Raw genomic sequence first — 25,562 nt, 5'->3', positions numbered from 1 at the left:
TCAACTTAAGCTCTGTCAGTTAAGCTGCCAAATTATGTAGTCTGCTTTTCATTGGCTACTTATATAGCTATTGAGGAACCTATGTGAGCGTTAAATGAAATTTTTTCCTTAATGTTTTTTTGATGAAAGCTTTCAGCTTATTGGATGTCGGCTTCAATTCTATCGGCTTATGTACCATTTTTTATTCGTAAAAATGTACAATAGTGTTTTTGAGATCAACAAGAATCTTGCTGCAATTTTTTTGAAAATTGACCCCTTTGAAATTGTTGAATAAATTCAAAAACGAAAAAAGCATTTAGAATTTTTTTTTCTCGTTTTTCCGCTTCCTTAACAATTTTAACATAGTTCGAAGTTGTGTTTCCTAATTTCTTAGCGTCATGGTGCACTCATCCTATAATTGTTGCCTTGCAAGTGATGCGAAGCTCAGTTTCGCCTCTTTGTCAAATTGCGTAGATGGTATCAAAATGAACATATCATCCATCGTTATGAATGATTATTTGTTATCTCAAGTGATTAAAGATTAGTTAGTTAATTTGTTTGTGTGTGTGTGTGTGTGTGTGTGTGTGTGTGTGTGTGTGTGGGGGGGTATTTTCAAAGTGTTCTCATAGTTAAGGCTAGCTTTGTAATTATGAGGGTATAAATTAGTGGCGCAATGACAGGGAAGCAACGATGAAGTTTTAGTTGAGCGGTGTGGAAATGAGCGATAAGTCTTACAGATAGAAACATCAGCGAGAGTAGATGTATAAAAATAGAATTTAGCTCATTTTTGCTAGAAACATTTGGTAATGTATGAGGGAAAGTGTTATTACAAAACTGTTACTACGAGGATTAAAAGTACCAAAGATGGCCGGCTGCTGTGCAAGTGCCACATAATGTTCCAACCATATTCTTAAAAAACTACAAATCAAACTTTCAGTTTTTTTTGTGCTTGGTGTGATGAAAGGATTTGAACGATAAACTAAATTTTAGGCATTTCTGTATTCATTGTAAAATAGGCATATTTGAAACATTTTTCTTCGAATTGTGACTTTTTTATTCCCAAAATGGCGCTTAAAAACTTCGAAAACTAATTTTACTAATCGTATCTGGGCTTTAAAAGAATTATGGCCTGTTTGCTGCTAATATGCGACTATCCTTCTATAATAAGCTTTCTCGCTCGCTTTACTCAATCAAAATTAGACGAAAACCAATATTCCAAACTGGTTTTTCTCGATACTGGGACAACTTTTTATTATTTTCTTAGAATCATTCGAATCACGACTGAAAGGGCTTTAATATGATGTAAGACTCAACCCAGTCCGATGATTTTTTGTGATTCCTGATCTTGCGGGGAAAAAACTAATACATACCCGAATACGAACCCGTTAAGAAATTCCTCCCAATTTTCAATGGTCCGTAAATGTGTAAAAGTTGACAATTATGGATTTTTTCCGGTTTCAAACAAAAAATGTATATAATTGAGGAGTTTTTTTTTGCGCTACTCGGTCTGAAAGTGTTATTAAAAAAAGTGCATTCAAATCAGTCTGACAGCACTTAATAGATTTACAGTACTGATCAACGCTAACTTGGTTTATGAACCATTTTTTTTGTTTCCATTTTTGACTGACTTATTCTAAAATCTGTTTTATGGCGCCAATATGCCGTAACATTGGCGCCAGATGAAAATATCTTTAAAAAGCCCCTCTGATTTCTTAACATAGTGGTGATTCCTCAGTAAATAATATGAGCAGATAGTACTAAGGATGTTTTTTTAAATCAATTTTTGATGTGTTTTTATACTAGGTATCTAGTGTTGGAGCACGTGTCAGGGGGCGAGCTGTTCGACTACCTGGTGAAGAAGGGTCGTCTCTCCCCTAAGGAGGCCAGGAGATTCTTCCGACACATCATATCAGCCATGGACTTCTGTCACAATTACTCCATTTGGTAACTACAAATTAAACCAACAATGATCTTTTTAGTCTGACCAATGTGCTTGAAATGTGAATGATGCTGAAAATAATATATGAGATTGAAATTAAATAATGAGAATGATGCTACCTCTAACAGCCTGAGTATTTTGAAGGTACGAAATGATGTAATTGAGTCCCTATTGTTTTGCTTGATCTGTATGAAAGGTTCGCTTGTCTCATGCGATGCTCTCGGTTTTGATGCCCTGAGCTGAAATCTGAACATATATCACTTCCGATCGAATTAATCAAACTCCGAAATTATTCCAATGTCAAACAAGGATAGGCGGTTGCAGTACAAGGCGCACGGGATGTTTTGACCACACATTTGAAAACCAGGGCTCAACAAGACCAAATCAAGACCAACGGCGATTTATTTGATGCAAACTTTTTTGAGAGGTGGTCGGAACAACAAAAAAGAAATGTAAATCCCAAGTTTTATGTGTTTGTGTCAATGAACGAATTGAAGACACTCATTCAGCGGAACAAAAAATAATTCATGAAATTCGAAGAGCCTTAACCTGTTATGTTTTTTGGTTATCCTAGCGATCATCATAGTATATTAGTGTGAACCTATTTTTTTTCTGACCGAACTCGCAAATAAAAGTGTTCATTGAAAGTGGAAAATGTTCACTTATTTGGTGACACTTTGCTATAATCACGATCTAGACTTGAAAGTTTTGTAGCATCTGTTCTCCGGTTTACTTGTGGCTAGTGTTTGTGATGTAAAAAGCGTGCGTGGCTGAGTGGTTAATGCGCGAGACTGATAATCTTGAGGTCGCAGATCGAATCTGAGACCTAGTCGAATTTATTTTATACTAATTGAAGGCTTGTTTCTAGTGTTTCTTTTCGCATTTTATTGAGCTGCTTTTTTTCCTGTTTTAGCTAGTGTTCGCGAAATCTGTCGAAATTTGAAGCTTGAAAAATTTTAATATTTTCAATCGTTTTTTTTTGTTTCCTTTTTCTTTTATTTTTTTCCAACCTTCTGTTGGCTATGTTTTGCTTATGGTATTCAGTGTCTTTTAAATTATATAATGGCTGTTTTTTCTGAAATTTGGTAAAATCTGTATGACAACCAGTTTTTCAAGAATTTCAATATTTTAGAAATATTGGAAACTGACTGTTAGTGAATTGAGTTTTGAAAACATGTTTTCCTGTTTTTTTTTTCTCATTTTTAGCAGATTTTTTTTTCAGATCAATTGCAAGATCGTTTTTTCTAAAAGTACTATCAGTCAGGTAGTGATTAGGTTGAGTTATTTTTAAGAAGTAATTATTTTCCCAAATTATTTCATGATTCGTCTTTTTCGTCGTAATTTCCATGATCTGGCATGGTTTTTCATTTGATGACTTTTCAAACCATGGGTTTTTAATTTGATTTAAAGAGTTTTATACTAAGGATAATTTTTTTCCAACTTAACTCGCAAGGAAAAGTTCGTTTGGTGGACATTTTAATTCATCGCGTTGGCAATTTAATAGCAGCTATTTTATTGCTTTGTTGGTAGTTTATCTTCACCCAATGCCAAGCGACCATGGTGCAGATGCTAGGATATAAGCGACCATGGTGCGTGATATTCTTAAGCTCTACTTTGTTGTTCGAAACCGGCAGATATAGAGGTTTTGTTTTTCCAAAGCTTTTTTACCCTTGCTATAAGCAAGGGTATTGCAACCGGGTACTAGACTTTTTCCCCGTTAACAACAGACTTCGCACGTGTTTAACTGTAGAGGTAAATGTAGTATGTGCATATATGGTTAGTTACTTGAGTGTCGACTTAAATTCCGTCGGCTCATTTTCCGATTAATTTTTCCAATTTTTCCAATTACTTTTTGTTGGTTTTTTAAGAATGGTTGAAGTCTCACAAAATGTTTTGGTTGAATCACGATCCGCTTTTTGTTCCTAATAAAAGTGAAAACTTAAAAAATGAAAAAAAAATTGGAAAAATGTTCGAATTTTTTGATTTTTTCCAAAAAAAAGTTTTTTTTTCGGTTTGGTTTTCTGTTTGCAAATTAATTTAGGTTCTAAGATTTTCTGATTTTGTTTGTTAATTCAGATGTTTTTATCGTGTCTTTTTCTGGTGTAAGTAATTGTGTTTATGTGTTTCGCAAATTTTTGTTTATTTTTCTGTTAAGTTTTTCTACAACAATAACAATTGAAAATATGTTCTCATTGCTATTTAGGCCATATTGATTTGAAAAGTGGCTGTTCAATAAAAAAACGAGTACCGAACAAGCCTGAATTGCCAGCAAAAGAGAAATAATTAATTCAAAGTTTTTAAGTTCATAAGTAGTTAAATTCAAAATAATGAAGTTCAAATTTTAATCGTTTTGCAAAGTCAATTTGAGTGGCTGTCTGCTATTTTTTGTTCCACCAGTTTTGCGTAGTTTCACTGTGTTAGGATGGTAACCGGGAACTGAACGTTTTCTGGATGTCTTAGACAGCCGATGTTACATACATATCAACGTAGAAGGTTTATTTTTTCGTTTCTTTTTTTTTCAGGAAAAGTCCTAATTACTTTTTCGTGGTTTGATTTTTGATTTTCTTAAAGTTTATTTGTGTACTTTTTTAAAAGGAAAGAAAACTGCAATAGCTAAAAGCAAAAGAGTAAAGGTCACCACGACGTGATCGATTTCTAATTTCGAAAATGGATTTTAAGTATCCCAGCAAAAAAAAAATATTTACCTATACATCAAATTGCCTTTCAGTATTTAAGCCAGTTGACAGCATTTTGTTTGATTGGTAACACAGACACTATACGACTGTTTTTTTTTGCAGAGACCTTTAAAAAGCAATGATGGGATGATAAATTAATGATAATTTTTGAACCAATGGATTTTAAAAAACCTAATAAAATTGATTTGCTTTTATTTTTAATACTCAATCATTTTTGTGCCTTCTGAGAAAAGCAAGACTAGTCGCAGAGACTGAAAGCGTGAAAACTTGAAAAACAAAAGATTTGTATATTAAAATCATCAAGTTCATTTACCGGTTTTTTAAATAGAACAAATGTGATTGCCAAACTCCGATACGGGTCCTCTTTCTTTGATAGTTTCAATAATTTAAGATGAAAGAATTTTGGCTACGGTTAGCTTTTTTAAATAATCAATTTCTTCGTCTTTCAGCCATCGGGACCTAAAACCGGAGAACTTATTGCTGGACGAAAAGAACAACATTAAGATAGCTGACTTCGGCATGGCCTCGCTACAGCCTCCGGGAGGGTACCTGGAGACATCGTGCGGATCACCACACTACGCGTGTCCTGAAGTCATTAGGGTAAGATAAACATATCTATCTTTTTTACTTACTTGCTTACTTGCAGGTGTCTACTTCAAACTCAAGGTGTGGCTATTATCATCGTCATTATTTCTGTTTCTGTCTTTGACTTCAAAAACGTCTCAGCTAGTTTAAAAAAAAAAGGATTTTAAAAACTCAATTGAAATGATGAAGAATTGAAATGATTAATTGAGAGCAGTTATGATCTGCGCTACCTTGTGCTTTTTTATGAGGAACATATAATCGCGGTTTGAACATCATCCATAAAAGCATCATCATCAATTTTTTTGTTTAAAAAAATTAAATGTTTTTTTTTTGCTTAAATGGTCTATGTTCTAAGATTGTCGACTTCGTTGCCACATCACGTATCTGCTTGTGCTGTAAGCAACTGTCATTGTACTTGCAAGTGCAAGTGTTATTCAATGTAGTTATAGGGGGAATTGAAAAAAAAATTTGAAGCTAAATTAATTTTTTCTCGGCTCCACTTTTGTCTGCTCAAAGAGTGTCGGCTTTGTATCCTCTTCGTAAGTTTCGTTCTTGTGCTAATTTAATGTTAAAATGTCTGGAATTTTTGCTTAAAATCAAATTCTATTGAGAAATTTTTAATTCTGGCAGACCTAGTTTTTTTCTATTTCCTTTTTTTACTTATGTTTTTTCATTGTTGTATCGCAAGTGATGCGAAGCTCTACTTTGCCGCGGTGTTTAAGATTATTCTTCAAAAGTACATGCTCTTCAATAATTTCTTTTTTATTAGCCCAACCCTGTTTTAATTTAGTGACCGTAGACATCCTTGAGCCCATAAGTTGTTTATTGTGCACCAGTGAATTGAATGATGGTAAATTTTTGTCGTTGAAAGTCTGTGCTTGATTCCCTCGCTTGATTTATTTACCATCTGAGACACAGCTCCAAGATTTCATGCGTCCTTTCTTGTCGAAATGAGGGATTTACTTAAGCGTTGAACTCCAGATCTATTTTTGGTTCAATTATTGGTATAAGAATGCAAACTAATCTATTGATTGTTCAAAAACTGATGGTATCTGACTGAGTTGAGACTTGGTGAAAAGAACACAGAAAGGAAGATAAGAATTTTTTTGTTTGCTTTTCATGACGGCCTCCAGATTTTGATGTATTATCTGTAAATTCTCTAATGCAGCAAGTGGGGGCAGGGCGGCCAAGAAGTGTTATGCGCAAGTGGGCAACTGTACACATAAGAAGGGGCAAATCTAAGATCAGGGCTGATTGGGTGGAAGTTATCTGCTAGGTGGTAGTTACAGATTTGTTTAGTAAAGTTTACATGTGCAGTCATGCCAGAAAGATTGCATAATAGGATTACGCAACATGGTTGCATCAGTAACCGATGAGGCAAGTGGCATTGCTTGTAAACTAAAAGTTTAATCTCTTTTGTTACTGTTGGTATGCGGAACAAAGAAAGATTGAACGCTCTCTACATCGTATATTTTTGCTCTGCAATTGCTCTGCCATTTTCGCCCCCAATTTCCATGCTCTTATCACTTCTTCCCCTTCGCTCCCAAAGGAAATGCTCGCTATGATTTTGTCTCTAATGCAATTCAGAAACGGGACATGCAGCCCCAATTTAACCCCTTTGTTAAAGTGAGCGCCGCAGAACCAGTCTTTTCTTTTTTTACTACCATGAGTCGATCTGATTTATTTTGATGTGCCTTGATTGCATTAGCGACAGAGATAAGATGTATTACGTCTGCTACCCTACTCGTGCTTTGAGGCAGGGATGATTAATCATGTGGCGCAGATGAAAGTTCACAAGTTAATCGAATCAAATTGACATCAAAGAGCTAGTCTGAGCAGAAACTAGATACTATCTTAATTCTAGGTCATTAAGATAACTTTCTAGATGAGGGTTTTTAGGTAGTATCATAGACAGCCAACTATTTATTTTTCTTTGTGCAAAATAGACAGCTTGTTACGATGTAAAATGCCTATAAAAGATTGTTACATTTTTTTCGACTGTGGATTAAAATGGTTTTATCATGAGATCCATGAAAGTTTAAGCAAATATCATGGTCTGAAGGTAATCAGAGAAATCTATGTGTTAGAGCGCGGCTCCAAAATTTTTTCGGTTAGTTAAATTATATTTGATTTTCATTTGGGAATATTATTTTGCGCGAAATTTCGAATTTTCTAACGAGCAGGGTTGGCAGCGAATTAATTCGGCTCAAAAATCATCCAAATATGTATATTGTGACAGTTTGAACGACAGTCGAAGTATTCAGAGTATCCAGCTGATACGAAGTCTTTCGTTTTTCGCTTGAGTTTGCAAAGTGCAGCTTCCCTATATGTTAAATTATTGTTTATAGAACAGGAAAAAGTCATTGTTATTTCAATGCTCAAGCGAACAGTTTTTTTTGTACTCAGAGTTTGCCTAAATCACATCTTTTGCTTCAGTTTCAATATAGCACAATTTGAGAGCATGTTGAAGCCCTATTGCAGCCCATTTATTGCAGCTTGATTTCTGATGTAATTAAGTAAGACAGAAAGGCCTATGGGTTAGGGGAAAAAGCAAATTTGTTGCAATCTGAGTTTTGAATCGCGCAGCGCGTCAACTCTACAGTGAGTCGATGAACGTAGTGAAGACTCCGCTATAGGTCGTGATGATTTTTTGTTTTTTTTTTTTCAGGAAAAGTTGATTTTTTTTTAACTCAATTTTGGTTTATCACGGTTTGACTTTTGATTTTATACGCTTGCGGTTAGCAAGCGTTATCAAATGGGAATATAGATTTTTTTCGGGTTAAATTTTGCTTAGAAAAATCAGTTGAATCAGGTATTACGGCTGTTTTGAGGACAACAAACGAATATCTGGCAACAGATATTAAGAGTCGATGAGCGTAGTTCAGTATCTTATGGAGGTCGCGATGGTTTTTTTTTTCAGGAAAAGTCCTTTATATTTTTTCAGGCTCAAATTTGATATTTCGCGTCTTACATTCATTTTTTTAGTTTAGTTGATTTCTTCTATTAAAAAGAAGGCAAACTCCACAATCAAACAGATAATTGGAGGTTGTTCTGTAGTTTGTAAATTTACTAACTCTTATTCAACTTATATTGCGTAGATTGAAGGGGAAGTTTTTAAATGCTTTTGCGTGTTTAAGGAGGACTGTAAACGTTTCGGCTCTTATTTTGTCTTTTTTAATGAAACTATTTTACATCGGCATAAAGATTAAAAAAATGATAATTTATGTTTTTATTAAATTGGGTCGGCTGGTGGAATATAATTTGAAAATATTTTTTGAGAATCCTGGACATTTTTCGTTTTCGGTTTAATTGGAGTCTAACCGCGTGTTGTCAGCTTTGTGAACCCGTGCAAAATACTGAAAGCTTGTTCAGTGCTAGTGGCTGTGTTTGTCGTCTGTTTGTCAGAGATACAATTTTGCTCGGAAAACACTAAAAGCTTGCCTCATGCGAGTGGTTGTGTTTCTCATCTATTTTCCCCTGATTTGGTTTTTCGCATTTTCAGTTTTTTTTCCAGGGTTATTTCCATCTCACTGGCCATTCAGTAGCTTGCAATGGTACGCTTTCTATGTATCGCAAGTTATGCGAAGCTCCGCTTGGCCTCTGTGTTTTAATTTTCAAATTTCTTCATCAAAAAGTGTCAATTATGAATTGTTCTTGATTTTCAAAAAGCTTTATTTTTTAAACTTCGAAAGATGAGACATCAGAAAACAAAGTATTTATTATGTTTAGTTGCGCTCATTGACTCTTTTCCAGCGGTCTGTTTGCTATGTTTTTTCTAGGTAAGTTTTTTTTCCTAGAACTTAAAGCTCGCTTTTGCTATTATGCGAATTGCAGCTAGCCTCTTTGTTAAATTGATTGACTAGTCCCTAACGTTGCATTTCTTATGAGTAAGTGAAGACAAAGTCAGCTGCCCATTTGTTATATGACCCTAATGAATATTGTTTTGTTTTTCTTTTTCAGGGGGAGAAATACGACGGACGCAAGGCAGACGTTTGGTCCTGTGGTGTCATTCTCTACGCTCTTCTAGTCGTAAGTGCAGATTCGAATTCTTTCTTCTGCTGATTCTTTCTTCTTCTCTAAAATGCGAAACTATCCGAATAAAATTTTAAAAATTTTGTGAAGTTTCGTTTGTGTCTTATTTATAAAGTGGCCGAGAGTTGCAGCAGTTTGATAAAAGAAACTGTACCAAATTCCTAGCGGAACTGCTGGCTTGTGATTAGATTATTTTGAAACATAGCTTCTTTGATGTATTCGCATGCTAAATTTATCGTAGTCTTTTCTTATGTTCATGTTTCGTCTATCTTCTGTTGTCCTCCACCTTCTCTTCTTGCACTCCCAATCACACTTACACCAAAACAAACAACTGTGTTCTTGCAAGAAGCTAAGAGGTTGAGTAGAGTGTTCTAAGAGTATAACAGAGACTATATTAGAGAAATTAACTGTGAAAATGACTCAAAAATTGAAAAAGTTTTGATAGCCGGAAATGTATATCGCCGCTGTAACCATATCCAACAATCTTGAAAGGTGAATGAACTTCAACCTATTGTGAAAGTAGAAAAGGATAGGAAAAGTTATTCAAAAAGGTTATTGTACTACTGGAGCTGGTATGCTTCACGGAAGACCCACTAACGATTTCATTGTCAGTCACAAACCCAGTTTTGAAACAGCTTTAGGTAATGTTACGAGACCTTCAACTTGGGCGAAGCTGTTATGACAGCTTGAAAACATTTGCAACTAAGGCGCTTTCACTGATCCATATCTCAGTACAGCGACGCAATCGTCAAACTAAAGCCATACGATTGTATGGCCCTATGATATTGAAACCATTTTCCATGGTATGAGTAGTGAAGACGAGTTTAACGATTTTTTGTCCGGAGCCCTTCAGACACTCGCTAGGTTATAGTAAGTTCCAGAAGTGGACTTTTGTTTACAGTGGAATAGATATCATCCATGAAATCTTGTTTGCTTAATTATTAATTTTATCATTCAAGTGCTGCAAACGAGTTTTTTCCTGCGAATAACTAGAATCCTGGAACTGTGAGCTTGCTTATATTAAGAGTCGATGAACATAGTTCAGACTCTTGTATAGGTCGCGATGATTTTTTTTCTAGGAAAATCTTAAAATTTGTTCAGGCTCTAATTCACGTTTTCGCGATTTGATTTTTAATTTATTTTTGAGTTCAGTTCATTTCCTTTATTAAAAGGATAGAAAACTTACTATCGGACAGCAAAGTTATGTAGGTCACGAACTACGTGTTTCCCTTATTTTCAACGACTTCCATCTGATTTTTTTTTTTGTACTGTGGCATAGCAGAAAATCTAGCAGAAGACATTAAAGAGTTTGTTTTTATTAAACTGTTTCACATGAAAGTCGTTTTCCTCTGCCTGTCATCCTGATATTAATTTTCCTCCTAGCATAGCCAGGCTTTTAGGTGTCCATGAAAATGAACTTATTCAGGTCTTGTTGATTTTTTTTGTATTTATAGGAAAAAGTTTGATCACTCCTAAATTTGATTTTTGCGGAATGACTTATGTTTTCGTCCTATAGTTTTAACAAGATTATTGGAAAACGTATGTAAACGAGCGAACTAGCCAAGGTAGTCTAATTTTACAAAGTCCAGTATTTTTCAAGCTAACTTTCAAATGTAGTGCTTGTTTTGGTGGAGTTTTTGTTGCGTGGTATTGGCAGTTTCATGGAATGTATTCCCGAATTTATCTGTGACTAGTGTTTGGTTTCTTTAAGCATCTGTGGCAAAGTTATATAGAGCAGCCAACTTGAAAACTTGGATGTCCATGGGTTGAGATTCGATTTTCGTGCAGTTACTTATTTTTCAAAACGTATTACTATTTTTTCTGTCTAATGGTTCTTTACACTTGCGATATTTTTTTTCCCCGTAAACAACTTTGTTCACATAATGGTAATTTTAGTGGGAATGGTAAATACCACTTCTGACATGCTCAAATTCTTGAAGTTCAAATGAAATTACCATCAATTAAGCAGTAATTACCTAAAGTCTCGTTCAGATTGTTACGAAGATTTCAAAAAACTTCTCAATTTTTTTTTGGGTTAATGGTTTTCGTCCTAGTTTTTGTCGGTTCCTTTTCCGTTTTTTAAACGCGCATTTTAAAAAATCAGGCAGAGTTTTCTTGGCGTATTGTTAAAGCATGGGGTGTGTTTCCGTTTAAATTTTTTTTACTGTAACTGAAAGTTCGGTAATTGTAAATTTAACAAATCTGATTTTGTTTACTTTTTTATTATGATTTAAAAATATTTAATTAAATTGTTATTTCGGCGTAAGCAAATTATATTGCGTAATTTTGAGGGCAAAAAAGTATTCGTATAGAATTATGTGCTTCAGTATGGATGGGTCGTGAAAACTTTAAAACTTTATAGAAATTTTTTATGACAAGTTTTGTTTTCGGCACAACAGTTTTCGACACAAAATTTGTCGTCTTTGTTGCCGCTCAGTGAATGATTTCCAAATGTTTTTAAGGCTGTTTAAGAACTTCATGCGATACAACCATGAGGCTTCTGTAGCTATAGTTTTCCCAATTTATTCAAGTTATATTTTCAAGTAATTTTTTCAACTTAATTTTTCTGAATTTTTTGTTGTTTTTTTTCCATTGACGGTTGTAGCGCAATGTGTAGTGCGATTCGAAGTTTTTCAAGCAAGCTCAAACTGGCTCTTGTGTTCTGCCACAGGTTTTCATGAAAATGAATTTTAGTTTAAAACAAACATTTAAAAATTTCGGATGTTGTTTTTTGGCGTTTTGTCAATTATTTTTTCGTTTGGATGGCTTTGTATATCGCAAGTGGTGCGGAGCTCAGCTGTGCCGAAAGCTACTTCTTAGTGTGTTTCGCTTGTATTGGCTTGTGTAAAGCTACTTCTTAGTGTGTTTCGCTTGTATTGGCGAAGAACAGAGCTAATATCAACCGTTTTTGCTCAGTCTTCTGGACAGTTTTCTTTGAAGTTTCGCTATTGGTTGTTGGCGGCAATACTGTGGAAAAAATGCGTGGTACACCGGTAGAGAGTAAGTTGCAAAAGTTGTAACAGATAAAGATATAAAAAGGGCAAATGATCTATTTCAGACAATTTTTGCGTTCAAAAGTTAATGCTTCAGATAGGAATTATGTCTCAATGTCATCTAAAAATTAAACTTTGCTGGCGAAAGTTGCTCAAAGTTGACAAATTGCTCTTTTTATATATTTTTTACTGTCCCAATTTTTTGCTTTTCAATAACTTATATATCTCTAGGTGATTTTTTCGTTAATTTTTATCTTGAAAAAGTCTTGAAGTTTGTTCAGGCTCAAATTTGATATTTCGTGATTAGACCTTTGATTTCTTTTTCAAGTTTAGTACATTTCTTTGTTAAAAAGAAGGCAACTCCACTATCATTCAGCAAATGTGTAAAGGTAACGAAAAACGTGATTGACTTTTGTTTCGAAAATGGAATTAATATATCAGATATAACCACCAAAATAAACTATTATTATAAATTTTCGAAAGTTCAAGTTTTGTCAAAAAAGAGTCGTTTTTTCTTGCGTTTATTACTCTTTTTGAACTACCTTTTGGCTATGTTTCCAAATTGTTGGCAAAATTGGCACAATAAGATTGGTCAAAATTGTAATTATTCCGACTAAGTGGGGAGAAACTTTGTGTTCAGATGTGTCGAGGAACTTTGTATTAGGGTGTGTTTTAGTTTTCTTTTTGTTTTCCACGCAAAATCAGGTGTCTCAAATTATTATTTTCTGGAATGGTTCGAGTTATATCAAAAATTAAGTATCTTTCAATTGTGATTCCAAAAGACTTTTGAAAATTTTCAAGTTTCGAATGTATATTTTTGTGCTTCTTTGGCAAAAAAGCGCTACTCATAAATTGTTTTAGAAATTCAAAGAGCTTAAAGGGCATCTATCTTTTTCTTTGAAATTCGAAAATTGAGATTTTTTCAAGAAAGTCAGTGGTTTTATGTTTACTTGCGCTCATTACTCTTTTACAATCTTCGATTGGCTATGTTTTTTTAGGCAAGTCTTAAAAATTTTTCAGGCTCAAATTTACTTTTTCGCAGTTTGATTTTGATTTCATTTTAAGTTCAGCTCAATTCCGTTGTTAGAAGGAAGTCAAACTTCACTGTTGAACAGCAAAAAGGTCACGAAAAACGTGATCGACTTCGTTTCGAAAGTGGAATTTAATTTTCAGGTTTCACTGCGAAATAAAAAAAATTATGTATTGATCCAGTTTTCTCAAACTGGGTTATTTTCATCAAAAAAATGTAAGTCAGGAATCTAAATTTTTAAAAAGAAAGTTTTGTTTTCTGTGCTTTGTGAAGCTTGTTTCCGATTTTTTTTGGCTGTTTGCCTATTTTGGTCTTCTTCTTAGCCTGCTTCTTGTGACCGTAAGAAAAAAATATTTTTCAACAGCGCAGATGCTTATTTGAAGCCATATGAAATGGCTACTGTGTACTGTGAACCTTTAAAGTCTGCGCACCTCTTTGATTAGGTGTTTCCTTCCAGCATATTATGCTCTACTGCTGCCTATCAAATTGCACTCCGAACTCCCCAGCTCAAATGGCCTTTGACTGCTGCTCTGAAGTAGTCTTAAAATAAAGCACACAAACATTGACTTGATATTTTCCATTATTATAAGGTTTTTTCCGCACCTGAATTATTAAAAAATAATAATCTAAAAGGATATTTTGATCAATAAAATCATGTTTGATTAAAGCACAAAAACATAGCTTCATATCAGAATGGCCAAATTTCTTCTGCAGTATATTTTTTGTTTTCGTTTTCGTAAAATATTGCTTCCTGCTGTTAGAATGACATTTTATATCCCGTTTTCATAAAATGTGGCATTTGATGTTTCCAATGCTGTCTGAATAATTAATCGGGGAGACCAAAATAGTAGCTGCTTCATATGTCTCTTATCATGTTTGAGTCTGCAGATCGTTGTGGCGGCATATTTTTCAAGATTTTGTGGTAACTGCTACCTCATGCATTCAATTTCAACAATGTTAAAGACTAACTAGCGAAAGTCTGCCCGTGTCGCTAGCAAAAGACGCCATGACTATGAGATGCTGTTTTGGTTGTGGTTGTTGTTGGCCCGGGGTCGGGTTGAGCTCTTCTGGCTCCAGACTCAAAAATTTCGCGGCATCCACCGGCCGAACACATATGTGCAGGGGAAATTAGGAAAGAGTTTTGGTGACAGTTGAAAAGTGTCAAGTAGTGTGGGGTTCAAGGGAGCTTAATTTAGGTTCGTTTATGTTGTAGGGTGCGCTTCCGTTTGACGATGACAACTTGAGACAATTGCTGGAGAAAGTCAAGAGTGGAAAGTTCCAAATCCCGTCGTTTGTGTCACATGACTGCCAACAGCTCTTGAGAGGCATGATTCACACTGAACCCGAGAAACGACTCACGGTATGGTTAAGTATTATTGTAGCCGATGTAGATATTTAAGCAGACTTGGCGTTTTTCAGTTGAATTAAAATTTGTGGAAGCTAAATTTTTTGTTGTGGCAACTTGATATCACTTTTCCAATTTTTATTTCACGCCCAGATAACTTCGTTCGTTCAAGGCTCGTTCTGTTTTCACTGGTAGATGTATTATTTAATGAAAAATATACATCTAACCTGTTTTCTCTAAAAGAGAGATTTTAAAACAAATATCATGTTCAAAATTCGATGCAATTGAATCAACTTTAACACGAGCTAATCTGCTTTAAACAAATTCGAAAAGTAAGATGTTTTACATTACATTGTGTTCGATTTGTCTGTTGTCTATCTCGAGGAAAATAAAGTTATTTGCCTAGCACATGAATTTTTTGGCGATTTTCTCCTCGGAAATCCGATAAACTGATAATGAATGATGAGATCAATGTATTAGGCCACGCATGGAGATCGATTTTGTAGAATGGCTTTATATGTTATTCCATTTCTTAACGAATGGTTCAAAGACTACGACGAAAAATAGTGTTTGTTTTTAGCTGGAGCAGGTTCTTCAACATACGTGGGTAGTAGGGTGAGAACATTTTCTCTTACATTCGAATGACCTTTTAAGAGCTTTGCAAGGTGTCTTCATCTTGATCTGTTTTAGAAATGACCGAGGAAAGGAGAATTTTCTAATGGATGTAGATTTCAGTTCAACTCCTTCCCATGCCAAGGTATGACTTTTATCCGATGAAAGAGGTTCTAGATTCAACTTTCAAATGAACCTTTTACCTGAAAATTCATGTCTGTTTAAAATAACCGTGTGCCTTTGTAAGATTTTGAGGCGCTGCTTCTTTTTTATCAACAGTTATGTTTGTTTGTTTGATGAAAAGTTCGGTTTGTTGACTATGTATAAATATTTGTTGTTGCTTAGTCTGCGGCCGTGGATTGTGTGGAGGAGATAGACATAGACGTGTTGAACAGCATGAACATGTTGGGTTGCTTCAAGGACAAACAGAAGCTGATTGGTGCCCTGTTGAACAATGAGCACAACACGGAGAAAGTGGTGTACCATCTTCTATTGGACAGGAAGGAGAGGAAGCCCAGTTACGAGGAGGAGGTCGAAGTCAGACTCAGGTCAAACACAGCCTCCAGTGAGTCTTGTCATGACATAGTTGATCGTAACTCACTACTTGTGATGATACTTGAGTGCCTAGAAAAGCAAGATTGAAAGATACGACCGACCGTTCTTGTGAAAAGATCAAAACCGCGATAAACGCATGGAAATATATATGTTTCTGAAGCTCTTAAAGCACATAATTTTTTTTTCAGGAACTCATCTATGTTTTAGGAACCCAACTAACATACATAAACCTTTTTTAAAAACAAATTATGAATTTAAATCCTTCACTGCCTAAAAGATTCATTTTAAATCTATTTCTATTGTATATTTAAATGCGGGCTTCACCAGCTCGCCGTGTTTAAGCTTTTTCAACGTATTATTTTAGCATGTTTAACGAAAGAATTTTTGCATGTTTAAGCTATATCGTGTATTGCGATAAGATTTTGAATTCAGTGTTTATTTCACCAAGTTTAAAATCAGTAACCCAGTAGTGGGGTTAAAATAAGCCACCCAACTGTCAGCGTTCTCCCAGGGGTTGCAAATTTGGCCTCCAATTATAAATGCACAATTTTTTTTACTTAACAAGATACGACAATTTTTGTGATTTTTTTCTGTCCCAGTCCTGTCTATCAGAGTACCCAACCTTGTCTGTCACAAATTCCCAACCCTGCTACCAGAGTACTCTCAAGGCTTGCGAATCTTGCCTTCAAATATGATTTCCCAGCCCTGTCTATCAGAGTACTCTCGAGGGGTGCGAATCTTGCCTCCAAATATGACTGCTCAAATCCGTTTAGTTTTCGACATTCTTTTATGACAAATTTTTCAGAAAACTGAGATTTTAAAAACATCAAAAATTTAAAATTCCGACCCTTTTACTTTGGTACTGTCAGGAGTTGCAAGTTGCAAATTTTGCGTCCAAATGCGGCTGCTCAAATGCTCTTAGTTTCCGAGATGTGACGTTTGTTATTTCTATTTTAAAATGGTTCAAAAAATGTAGATGTAAAAAATTTCTTTAAGTTTGCATTTCCCATCGTTATAATGAGAATTTTTCTTTCCTATAAAATTTTTTGGTTGTTTTTCTAGCCATTTTTTTTTACTTGTACTGTTCGATTATACTACTAGGACTGTCGAGTATCCTTAATTTATAGTTTTACGTGAGCTCCTTTTATCACACCACGCAGAAAAAACTTATTTAAAGTTATTGTAGATTTTTAAAGACTATGGTCGGAACATTCTTTGGTACTTGCATAGTAGCCGGCTATCCTGATTGTTTAATGAACAGTTACTCTTTTTTCTAGATTTTGTTTCTTTCAGCATTTTAATTACACTAGCATCAGCTTAGTGTATTGTTACGAATCTTCTTTGTTTTCTGACTTAACTCTTGGGACACCCTTACAGCTTTTTGATAGCATATGCTTTGACAGTCGAATAGTAATAAAATAACACAGTTGATGCATTTTTAATTCTTCAATTGAACAGAAAAAAGCTATTTGTTTCAAACATCAGCACAATAATAAAAACTCATTTCAGAATTAAGTAATCTCGCTATATTTTTGAAATGCATAATTTATACATAAATTGGCTTTTTGCTGACCAGTTTTCTACATGCAAACTTAGTGTGGATGCCTAGTTTTTATATTTCAAACTAATACATGTAAAATTGTGTCTATTTGTATTGTGTATATTGTTTGAAAATTGTCAAAGGCTCGTAGCGCAGATGTGCGAACCGAGGACTATAACTCTCCTGGTTATAGGATTGATTCCGCTACAGCAAAGAAATGTTTCAATGCTTATTTTAATATTTTTTGTTTCATTTTATGGAGCTACTTTTATGGCATTTTTTCGCTAGTGTTTGCGAAGCGCAGTTTCGTCTCTATGTATAAATCTTGTATATTTTGTTAAGATAGTCCTTTTCATTAGCAGAGCCAAACTAATTGATCTTGTCGAGGATATGGTCTTTTTAAGAATGATGAACATGGTCTTGGTGATTTTTTTGTTTATTTTTTTTTTCAGTGAATAGTCTTAAATTTTGTTCAGGCTCAAGTATGATATTTCGCATTTTGATTTCTTTTTAATTTAAATTCATCTCTTTTGTTCGTATTTGTACGAACCTTTGTTTTTTCTAACCTAACTCGCAAATAAAAATGTTCATTAAAAGTGTTCACTGATTTGGTGACACTTTTGATATAATCATGATCTATAGAACTGAATATTTGATAGCATCTGTTCTTTGCTTTATTTGTGGCTTCTGTTTGTGATTTATTAAACGTCCGTGGTTGGTGCGTGAGACTCATATTCTCTAGGTCGCTGATGGAATCCGAGTCGTAGCCGAATTTTTACTAATTCGAGGCTTTTTTCTTTTTTTTCTTATTGCATTTTAAAGAGCTGCTTTTTTCATGTTTTCGCTAGTGTTTGCGAAGCTTTGCCTGTGTTTTTGATAATAGATTACAATTTACAGATTTTCCAGCTTGAAAAAATATTTTTCCCAATTTTCTCAAATTAGGGTAATTTTAACCAAAAATTTCAATCATTAGTTATTCGTGAAATTCAAAGAGCTTAGTCCATATATTTTATTCTCTGAAGTGTCAGTGTTTTTTCTATTTCCTTTTTGTGTCTTTTTTAAGAGTCAATGAACTTATTGGACTTTTTCGCATAGTCGTGATGTTTTTTTGGGCATTTTGTCACGAAATTTAATTCAATCACTCTCAAATTTGATTTTTCGGCGGTTTGATTTATGATTTGTTTTCAAGTTGAGTTGATATCTGTAGTTAAAAGGAAGGCAAACACCACTAATGAACAGCACGAGTGTAAATTCAGGAAAAAAGTGATCGACTTCTATTTTCAAAAGTGATTTTAATATTTGGATTTCACAACGGGAAAAAATCACCTTGAAGGCCAAAGAGCTTTAGTGCTGTTTAGTCATCGGTTTAATAACACTAGCGCAGCGTAGTGTATTTTTACGAAGAAATTTTTTTCTAACCGGAGTCGCAAATAAAAGTGCTCATTTGGTGGCACTTTTGGTATATTTCAATTTAATCTATTATATGTTAAAATGCGGGCTTCACTATCTCTCCATGTTTAAGTTTTTTCAACGTATTATTTTTTGCATCTTTAACAAAAGAATTTTTGCACGTCTAAGCGATATCGTATATTGCAATGGTTAAGATTTTTTTTCGGTTTTCCAGTTTTAATTCAGTGTGTATTTCATCACGTTTGAAATAAGCAACCCAATAGTGGGATTTTGTCAGGGTTTTCACAGGTTTTGCGATTCTGGCCTCTATATATAAATAGTCAAATCCTTTTAAATACGAGATACGGCAATTTCCAGGATTTTTCAAAAATTTCTTGATAATTAAATTTAAGAAAAAAAATTCTTCAATTTTTGAAGTTCTCACCCTGTAGTTGAGTGTTGTCAGGGTACTCTCAGGGTTTGCGATTTTTGCCTCCAAATCTCACTTCTCAATTCCTTGTAGTTTTCGAGATATGACGTTTTTTATGATTTTTTCAAACATTTCAAATAAACTTTGAAGATCGCAATCCTGTTGTTGGAAATTGTGAGGGAACTCTCAGGGGTTGCGAATTTCGCCTCCACATATGACTGCTCAAATCCTTTTATTTTTCGAGATATGACGTTTTATGATTTTTTCAAAATTTTTCAGAAAACTTAGACATAAAATTTTTCACAAAATTTGATGTTCCTATCTGTGTGGTGAGGCTCTGTCAGAGTACCCCCAGGAGTTGAGAACTTTGCCTCCAAATGTGACAGCTCAAAAGCCTGTAGTTTTCCAGATTTGACGTTTTTTTCATGACAAAATTTCATGAAAATCTATATCTATTATATATTTAAATGCGGGCTTTACTGTCTCGCCATGTTTGAAGCTTTTTTCAGCGTATTATTTTTGCATGTTAAACGAAAGATTCTTGTCATGTTTAAGCTATCTCGTATTATGCAATGGTTAATAATTTATTTTTTCGATTTCGCAGGACGAACACAGTGCTTATTTTCTGAAGTTTAAAATTAGAGAAGCAATTGTGTTATGCTGCCAGGGTTCCCACAGGGTTGCAAATTCGGCCTCCAAATATGACTGCTCTAATTTTCATTTTTCAGGAAAGTTAGATTTGAAAGTTAGGCAAGAAACAACAGGATTCAAAATTTTTGTCATTGCCAACACTAGTTGGAGCTGTCTGGGTACTCGCAGAGGTTGCGAATCTTGCCTTCATTTTTGACTGCTCAATTCATTGTAGTTTTCTCAGCCTTGAATTTAAGTACTTTGAGTGTTTTTAGGAGTTCCAAGTCGCAAATCTTGCGTCAGAATGCGACTGCTCAGTTGTTCTTAATTTACGAGATAATAAACTGTTCAAAGCACATAGATATATAAACTTCGACAAAATTTGAAGTTCACATCTCTATAGTGAGGCTCTGTCAGGGTACTCCCAGGGGTTGCGCGAATCTTGCCTCAAATTATGACTTCCCAAATCCTTGTAGTTTTCGAGATATGACGTTTTTTGTGATTTTTTCAAAAAAACTGACGTATTCGTATTCGTAACCCTGTAGTTGGGAGCTGTCAGCGTACTGCCAGGGGTTGCGAATTTTACCTCACAATATGACTGCTCAAATTATTGTAATTTTCGAGATATGAGATTTTCAAAAATTATTCAGAAAACTGAAATTAAAAATTACTTTCTTCACAATTTGAAATTTCTAGCCCTGTACTTGGGGCTATCAGAGTCTTGCCAGGGGTTGCTTTCAAAAAATGTGTTTCGAAAACTTAAAATTGAAGTTTCTCTAAATTTGAAATTCGCAACGCTGTAGTTGGGTACTGTGAGAGTACTCTCAGGAGTTGCAAATCTTGCGTCCAAATGCGACTGCTCATTTCCTTTTAGTTTCCGAGATCTGACGTTTTTTATTTCATTTTATTGTTATCCATTGTTTTTCAATGTGTACAACACTTTGATAATTTTCAATTTTTTATGGTTATACAAATTTTGAAATTACCAACCCTGGAATTGGGTGCTGCAAGAGTACACTCAAAGTAAGCAGATCTTTTTTCCGATATATGCGGTTTTTTATGAGTTGTCAAATCTTCGAAGCACCGGAGGTCCGTTACACGCTAGTCATATTTAAGCTTATTTCAGCATGAACACTCTAATGGCTTATGTTGCTGCTTTTTTTTTGCTTGTGTTAGGCCCTGTTTGATAAAAAACATGTACTAAGAGTAATGAACGTGGTGAAGACTCTAAGATAGGTCTTGCTGATTTTTTTGTTTTTTTTTAGGAAAAAGTGTAAAATATGATGTACTTAGGTATATTGCACTTTTTGAGTTCAATTGAAATTCTTCTGCTGAAAGTGACGTAAATAGCCTTCTCCAAATACGAACGTGCAATTGGCGCAAAATTTGTGAACGATTTCTAGTTTCAAAAGTGGAAGTTTTGTTTTAGATGTCCAGCGGAATAAAAACCTGTTGATCCGATTTTCTCACGTTTGGTTAATGTTACCAAAAAAGCGCCAATCATAAATCGAATTTCAAAGAAAAAAATAGATACCCTCTAAGCTCTTTGAATTTCAAAACTGATATATGATTGGCGCTTTTTCAAAGAGCTTAAAGGGCATCTATTTTTTTCTTTGAAATTCGAAAGTTCAGATTTTTTCAAGAAAGTCAGTGTTTTTATGCGTATTTGCGTTCATTACCCTTTAGCAATCTCCGTTTGAAATTTCCATTTTTGTTTTGCAGTCTTTGGAAAATTTTTGCACTTTTTGCTGAAATTTCAAATTTTCTTAAAAACTACTATCCCGTTATTCAAAAAAACAATGGTAGCAATGGGAAAACCGACTGCTCTCCTATGTGACGGCAGATATTGCTAGTCTCTTTTCATTTTACTTGACGTTATACGGCCTTCGAAAATTTAACTTGCGGGATTTTTGGCCTACTTGTTTTCTCAAATTTCAAATGCACAAGTCTGAGCTGAAGGTTTAAATTGACAGCACGAGTTATGGGGCACTCCACTTCTCCAGCGGCTTTTCCCTATTTTTGGTAGAAAAAAATTATGGCCTCAAAAAAGCCGAATTTTTGACATTTTGGTTAATTTTTTCAATAACTACCCTGCCAAATCGGAGATTAAGGGTTTAAAAGAAAGAAAAACAGTGAGTTTTGCAATTACTACCTGCGCAAGCGGCTATGCCCTGCGTTTTGAAAAAAATGGCCCTAGAAATTCTCCAATTTTGAAATTTTGCCCGTTTTTTGCAAATTTTTTTTTCCAAAAACGACCCTGCTGATTCTGAGGTTGATAGTTCATTTAAATCACCATGGTGCTTAGATTTTCCCTGCGTTATCTGCTTACCGCGTTTTTTTTTGTAGAAAAGCTGATATGGAATTCGGAAAAATTCCATTTGAAATTATAACCGTTTTTTTTGAAGTTTCGTCACTATTCTCGAAAACTCTTGGCTAAATCTGATATTAAGGGTTCAATCTGAAAAATTAGGGTGCGGAAATCGTTCATATGAAAATCAGGGCGTGGAAAGCAGAGGCATTTTCCATTCTACAGTAGAGAAAAAATTATGGATTTAGGAAAACTGAAACTTTTGTTCGATTTTTGGATTTTTTTTTCGGAAAACTATCCATCCAAATCTGAGATAAAGACTTAAATTGAAAGAGCGAGTACTAGATTTCTCCTTAAAAGAAGTGGTTTATCCCCTACTTAAGCTGAGAAACACTAGGGTTCAGCTTAAAATCTACTTCTTTGAAGTTTTTGAAAGTTACGCATTTCCGTATCAGTAATCAGTACAATATATGATTAAAGATATAAGAACATGTAGATCCAGCATTAGCTGGGCCACTTGCTTACTTCCACGCGACAGTGGCGCAGATGCGAGGGCATGTGATTGCTAATCAGCAGGTCGGAATTCAAATCCGGAACATTAAATAATTTTTTTGATGGAATTTTTGCTGCATAAAAATTAAAGTTGAATAAAAAAGACTCAATTAAGATTGTTCCGTAATACTACACAAAAATATCTAGCCGTCCATTAGTTAGGCTATTTTAACTAAAAGCTCATAAAAAACCTTCTTTTTTTGCCTAATAAAGATATAAGTTTACACCGGGGCAGAACTTTGAGAAAATGCCTAATTGCTGATGGGCCAAATTAGTTTCAGAGGGGACTCAATCCGCCCTTGTTAAAGTGTCGATGAAATTGAAGACACTCGGCTCTTTTTCCTTCCCCACCTGCAATTTTTTACGAGTAAAGTTATTGATCACATTGTTCGATCGTTATGAAAATTGACATGCGGAATAATAAGGCTGTGCCAAACATATTTAATCGTCTTAATTAACCTTGTAAAACCACTCGTTACAGCATAAAATTGATGGTCTTGTGTGGGGGAAAAGGAAAAAGAGCCGACACTCTTAATTAGATCGTGTGGTTTTTCGGTTAGAATTAATTCACGCTCAAGTTTGATTTTTTTGTGGTTTAGCTAAGAGTCACTGAACGTTTTGAAGACTGTTATATAGGTCTTGGTGACTTTTTTGTTATTTATTCTTCTGGAAAAGGTCTTGAAATGTTCTAATAACTTAAGATGTGCTTGCATATATATATATATTGATGCATTTCGAATTTCAAAGAAAAAAATAGATGCCCTCTTAGCTCTTTGAATTTCAAAACTGATTTATGATTGGCGCTTTTTCAAAGAGCTTAAAGGGCATCTATTTTTTTCTTTGAAATTCGAAAGTGTTTTTTATGCTTATTTGCGTTCATTAACTTTTACCAATCTCCGTTTGAAATTTCCGTTTTTGTTTTGCAAATCTTTGGAAAATTTTTGCACTTTTTGCTGAAGTTTCAAATTTTCTTAAAAACTGCTATCCGGTTATTCAAAAAAAACAATGGTAGCAATGGGGAAACCGACTGCTCTCCTATGTGACTGCATATTTTGCTAGTCTCTTTTCATTTTACTTGACGTTATACGGCCTTCAAAATTTAACTTGCGGGATTTTTGGCCTATTTGTTTTCTCAAATTTTAAATGCACAAGTCTGAGCTGAAGGTTTAAATTGACAGAACGAGTTATGGGGCACTCCACTTCTCCAGCGGCTTTTCCCTACTTTCGGTAGAAAAAGTTATGGCCTCAAACAAGCCGAATTTTTGACATTTTGATTAATTTTTTCAAAAACTACCCTGCCAAATCGGAGATTAAGGGTTTAAAAGAAATAAAACAGTCAGTTTTGCAAATACTACCTGCGCAAGCGGCTATGCCCTGCGTTTTGAAAAAAATGGCCCTAGAAATTCTCCAATTTTGAAATTTTGCCAGTTTTTTGCAAATTTTTTTTTCCAAAAACGAACCTGCTGATTCTGAGGTTGATAGTTCATTTAAACCACCATGGTGCTTAGATTTTCCCTGCGTTATCTGCTTACCGCGTTTTTTTTTTGTAGAAAAGCTGATATGGAATTCGGAAAAATTCCATTTGAAATTTTAATTGAAGTTTCGTCACTATTCTCGAAAACTCTTGGCTAAATCTGATATTAAGGGTTCAATCTGAAAAATCAGGGTGCGGAAATCTTTCATAATAAAATCAGGGCGTGGAAAGCAGAGGCATTTTCCATTCTACAGTAGAGAAAAAATTATGGATTTAGGAAAACTGAAACTTTTGTTCGATTTTTGGATTTTTTTTCGGAAAACTATCCATCCAAATCTGAGATAAAGACTTAAATTGAAAGAGCGAGTACTAGATTTCTCCTTTAAAGAAGCGGTTTATCCCCTTCTTAAGCTGAGAAACACTTGGGTTCAGCTTAAAATCTACTTCTTTGAAGTTTTTGAAAGTTACGCATTTCCGTATCAGTAATCAGTACAATATATGATTAAAGATATAAGAACATGTAGATCCAGCATTAGCTGGGCCACTTGCTTACTTCCACGCGACAGTGGCGCAGATGCGAGGGCATGTGATTGCTAATCAGCAGGTCGGAATTCAAATCCGGAACATTAAATAATTTTTTTGATGGAATTTTTGCTGCATAAAAATTAAAGTTGAATAAAAAAGACTCAATTAAGATTGTTCCGTAATACTACACAAAAATATCTAGCCGTCCATTAGTTAGGCTATTTTAACTAAAAGCTCATAAAAAACCTTCTTTTTTTGCCTAATAAAGATATAAGTTTACACCGGGGCAGAACTTTGAGAAAATGCCTAATTGCTGATGGGCCAAATTAGTTTCAGAGGGGACTCAATCCGCCCTTGTTAAAGTGTCGATGAAATTGAAGACACTCGGCTCTTTTTCCTTCCCCACCTGCAATTTTTTACGAGTAAAGTTATTGATCACATTGTTCGATCGTTATGAAAATTGACATGCGGAATAATAAGGCTGTGCCAAACATATTTAATCGTCTTAATTAACCTTGTAAAACCACTCGTTACAGCATAAAATTGATGGTCTTGTGTGGGGGAAAAGGAAAAAGAGCCGACACTCTTAATTAGATCGTGTGGTTTTTCGGTTAGAATTAATTCACGCTCAAGTTTGATTTTTTTGTGGTTTAGCTAAGAGTCACTGAACGTTTTGAAGACTGTTATATAGGTCTTGGTGACTTTTTTGTTATTTATTCTTCTGGAAAAGGTCTTGAAATGTTCTAATAACTTAAGATGTGCTTGCATATATATATATATTGATGCATTTCGAATTTCAAAGAAAAAAATAGATGCCCTCTTAGCTCTTTGAATTTCAAAACTGATTTATGATTGGCGCTTTTTCAAAGAGCTTAAAGGGCATCTATTTTTTTCTTTGAAATTCGAAAGTGTTTTTTATGCTTATTTGCGTTCATTAACTTTTACCAA

At 34.5% G+C, this 25,562-nt stretch overlaps 1 protein-coding gene across 1 annotated transcript in view; it reads left to right on the top strand.

Moving 5' to 3' along the window:
• The window catches only part of LOC134856992 (serine/threonine-protein kinase BRSK1-like), a 66,230-nt gene that overhangs the window by 25,461 nt on the left and 15,207 nt on the right, over positions 1-25,562 (top strand). The window contains exons 4-10 of the mRNA XM_063873315.1: positions 1,783-1,923; positions 5,064-5,214; positions 9,160-9,228; positions 14,468-14,614; positions 15,180-15,214; positions 15,290-15,356; positions 15,557-15,776. Of these exons, the coding sequence (XP_063729385.1) occupies positions 1,783-1,923; positions 5,064-5,214; positions 9,160-9,228; positions 14,468-14,614; positions 15,180-15,214; positions 15,290-15,356; positions 15,557-15,776 (830 nt within the window). The remainder of the gene's footprint in view (positions 1-1,782; positions 1,924-5,063; positions 5,215-9,159; positions 9,229-14,467; positions 14,615-15,179; positions 15,215-15,289; positions 15,357-15,556; positions 15,777-25,562) is intronic.

The sequence above is a fragment of the Symsagittifera roscoffensis genome, chromosome 1 (assembly GCF_963678635.1).
Source record: "Symsagittifera roscoffensis chromosome 1, txSymRosc1.1, whole genome shotgun sequence".
Lineage (NCBI taxonomy): Eukaryota > Metazoa > Xenacoelomorpha > Acoela > Convolutidae > Symsagittifera > Symsagittifera roscoffensis.
Note: the sequence above shows the minus strand (reverse complement) of the source record. Positions and strands in the feature narration are given on the sequence as shown.